This window comes from Sinocyclocheilus anshuiensis, unplaced genomic scaffold (genome assembly GCF_001515605.1).
Source record: "Sinocyclocheilus anshuiensis isolate Anshui unplaced genomic scaffold, SAMN03320099.WGS_v1.1 scaffold3625, whole genome shotgun sequence".
In the NCBI taxonomy this organism is placed as follows: Eukaryota; Metazoa; Chordata; class Actinopteri; order Cypriniformes; family Cyprinidae; genus Sinocyclocheilus; species Sinocyclocheilus anshuiensis.
The window spans coordinates 52,882-56,326 of record NW_015556028.1 but is presented as its reverse complement, the minus strand read 5'-3'; the positions used below and the strand labels follow the sequence as shown (position 1 = coordinate 56,326).

At 36.9% G+C, this 3,445-nt stretch overlaps 1 protein-coding gene across 1 annotated transcript; it reads left to right on the top strand.

Annotated features, from left to right (window-relative positions):
• Window positions 1–1,736: 1,736 nt before the first annotated feature.
• On the top strand, window positions 1,737–3,067 carry LOC107676151 (SLAM family member 9-like). The gene is made up of 4 exons (XM_016470672.1): window positions 1,737–1,764; window positions 1,862–2,164; window positions 2,455–2,748; window positions 2,946–3,067. The coding sequence occupies exons 1-4, from the start codon at window positions 1,737–1,739 to the stop codon at window positions 3,065–3,067; spliced, it is 747 nt and encodes a 248-aa protein (XP_016326158.1).
• Window positions 3,068–3,445: the final 378 nt, after the last annotated feature.

The following is a 3,445-nucleotide window of genomic DNA, read 5'->3' as shown; positions in this document are numbered from 1 at the left end:
TAAAACCATTTTTACATTGTGTAAAGACCACTACACCATTCTCTTGGAAGATAACACAAATTCACAGAAGGTAAAATAAATGAACAGTAATATACACACCTTTTTAATTTAATAATCAGTGGTTTGATTTGAATCTTAACTCATAAATGGCGCCATCTGGTGGGTTTCTAAAGAACAGCCACTAACAGCATTATAGCGTTATAGCACTGGGAGCTCAACCGTCTCAGATTGGAGGCATGTTTTTTTTTTTTTTAACTGACTTTAAAAGCAAAGACTACAATGAAATGCCAGAGATCTCATTATGAACAAACATTTCTCAAATCTCACAGGCAGCCAAATTTCAAATTTATTTTGGTTCAACTGAATTAATCAGATTTACAGGCTGCTGTCTCATTAACATTCACTGTTTAATTCTTGTACCAACACTGTGTGTGTGTGGGGGGGGGGATACACACAGTGATCCACTGAATGTATTGTGAGCAGCTCAATTTGAGTCGAGTTAAACCAGCTGTGGTCTGATTTATCTTCATCTAATGTGGTTTCATCTGTTGGTGGAAAAACAGCTCCTGCATCAGCGTGTCTATTATGAATGCGGTCAGTGAGTGTCAGTAGTTTGTGGCTGAAGCGTTTCTTCATTTTCTCTCCTGCTAATATGAACCAAACATTCAGACTTCTGTTCCATATAAAACATATTTACAGTTAAATAAAATGAATCCAACAGTCAATTAAGAGTCAGAAGTCAAACATGATATTCTCCTGCATCATTAATAAACTACACAGATTGGCAGCTGATCATCTCACAACATCAGTAAATACAAATATCAAATATTAAAATTCATGACTTTAGCATTTCACTCTTCTGCTAGTTTTCATTCAGCACCAGAATTCATTTAAAAAAATATAATGCGATTGCTCATTTGCATGACTTCCTGTGTTAAAGGAAATGACCACGTGAGAATAAACTGTGACAGAGGTTCAGACGTGTTAAAGAAAGACCACAAACACACACAGCATCTGTTCAGACATTTAAGTGATATTTAAAGGGGTCATATGATGCGATTTCATTTTTTCCTTTCTCTTTGGAGTGTTACAAGCTCTTGGTGCATAAAGAAGATCTGTAAATTTGCAAAGACTAAAGTCTCAAATCCAAAGAGATATTCTTTATAAAAGTTAAGAGTCAGCCACACCTACCTAAAACGGCTCGTTCGAACACGCCCCCACATACCTAGGTCACTATGTGGGAAGATTTGCATAACGCCGCCCAAATGTTCACGCAAAGAAAGAAGGCGTAACTTTTATTCTCTCTGTAGTATTGTTGACGCTGCAGCCATGTCGTGAAGACGCTTTGTGCTTCGTTGTGAAAGCGAAACTACTTTGTTTGGTCTTCCAAAAGAGGACGATATCCGCTTCGTCATGCCTAGAGCTGATCCGTGCTGGTCGCTGAGGAAATACAACAACTTAGTGCTGTGGATCGCCGGAATGGCTTTCACCGTTTTCACCGCTCCTTCGCCGGGACCGCCATTCTTGACCCCGCCACCTCAGCTCACTAAATAATGTGTTTTTTTAACTTTAAACCGCATAAACACATTTCATTACACCAAATACACAAAATAATGTTCTTTTTAGCAGCATCATATGACCCCTTTAAGATTTAAGTGAACTGATGAAGAAAATGTTTCTGAAATTAGTTTTGTTCAGTGTGTGGTGTCTGGTTGGTGAGTTTGAAATGTGTTTTTATGACTTCAGTTGCTTCTGTTCTACCATGTAAAAAATCTGTAAGGCTGTAAAAGATGTAAGGCATCAAGTGATTTTAAAGATTTAATCTGTGACAAAACTTCTTCATGTGTGTTTGCTGATACAGATGCAGTGAAGTCAGTGCTGGAGGGAGATTCAGTCACTCTAAACTCTGGTGTTACTGAAATAATGGGTGATGATCTGATTCTGTGGAGGTTTGGATCTGAAAACACCTTAATAGCTCAAATCAATGTAATGGTCAGCAGCATGACTGTATATGATGATGTTCCTGACGGGAGATTCAGAGACAGACTGAAGGTGGATCGTCAAACTGGATCTCTGATCATCATAAACACCACAACTCAACATGCTGGACTCTATCAACTACAGACCAACAATGTGATCAAGAGTTTCAGTCTCACTGTCTATGGTGAGTTACTGTAAATATCAGTTTCTTTTATTTGTTATCGCTTTAAAGTATATAAAGCCTTTTCCATCTTAAAAATAATAACATTTGAGATACACATTCACTTTTTACTTTAATTTTAAACCTATTTAACAGTTTTCTTTTGCTTAATTATTCCGAGGTTGGCATCTCAGATAATGTAATAAAAAAAAAAAAAAAAACTGAAATCACAAACACTCACTGAATGACATCACAGAATCTCACTCAACACAAGAAACAGCATGATTTAATCTGAAATTTCTAATATTTCTCAGCTCGTCTGCCTGTTCCTGTCATCAGCAATAACTCTTCACAATGTTCTTCATCTTCATCATCATCATATTGTTCATTGGTGTGTTCAGTGGTGAATGTGGGTCATGTGACTCTCTCCTGGTACAAAGGAAACAGTTTATTGTCCAGCATCAGTGTGTCTGATCTCAGCATCAGTCTCTCTCTACCTCTGGAGGTGGAATATCAGGATAAAAACAGCTACAGCTGTGTGCTCAACAATCCCATCAGCAACCAGACTCAACATCTGGACATCAGTCAACTCTGTCACACATGTTCAGGTACAGCAGTACTGATATAATTCACATTTATGAATCAGTTTGTTGATTTTACAGACTGATAACTTAAGATGCCAAAGGATGAGTTTTTGTCATCATTTACAATTTTTGAGTCCCTAAATCAATTTTTATTATTGCGTTCTCTCTCTCTCGCTCTCTCTTTATAATTATTACTATTAACTAATTACTTTTTTTCCCAGAAGTTCATGGCTGTGATACTATCGAGCCTGTGATCCGATTGGTCGTCACTGCTCTGATGGGCGTGGCTGCAGCAGCTGCTGTTGTTCTTCTGGTCAATGACATCAGATCTGCTAGAGGTTAAAAGAAAACAGAACGGATATCATAGATATTCTGACATATTTTGGAATCTTAATCTTTAGAGATTAAAATATATGTGGTCTAATTGTTTAATGATGGCGAAACAAAGCTTTGCTTTCCAGTGCCTCTGAACGAGATCATATAAAGGTTCATTACCTGAATCAATCCTTTCAATGTGGTGTACGTTGGGACCGTCTGGTGGCTAGAATGATGAATATTCGTCTATATTTGAAGAGTTCATTTGCAAAAACACATAACTCTGTTTTTAACAATTTTCAAAAACTATATTTTTCATTGCGCATTTCAATTAATCTCAATCAAACTGCAGTTGGGTTATTTTGATTAATTAAGTAAATAAAAAAATACAGCTAACTAAAACAAC

Bases quoted from the DNA above. Each gene is read 5' to 3' on its own strand.
- LOC107676151 (XM_016470672.1), top strand. From the start codon at position 1,737: ATGACTTCAGTTGCTTCTGTTCTACCAT. The intron at 1,765-1,861 runs GTAAAAAATCTG...TTGCTGATACAG, and splicing joins AGTTGCTTCTGTTCTACCAT to ATGCAGTGAAGTCAGTGCTG. The intron at 2,749-2,945 runs GTACAGCAGTAC...TTTTTTTCCCAG, and splicing joins ACTCTGTCACACATGTTCAG to AAGTTCATGGCTGTGATACT.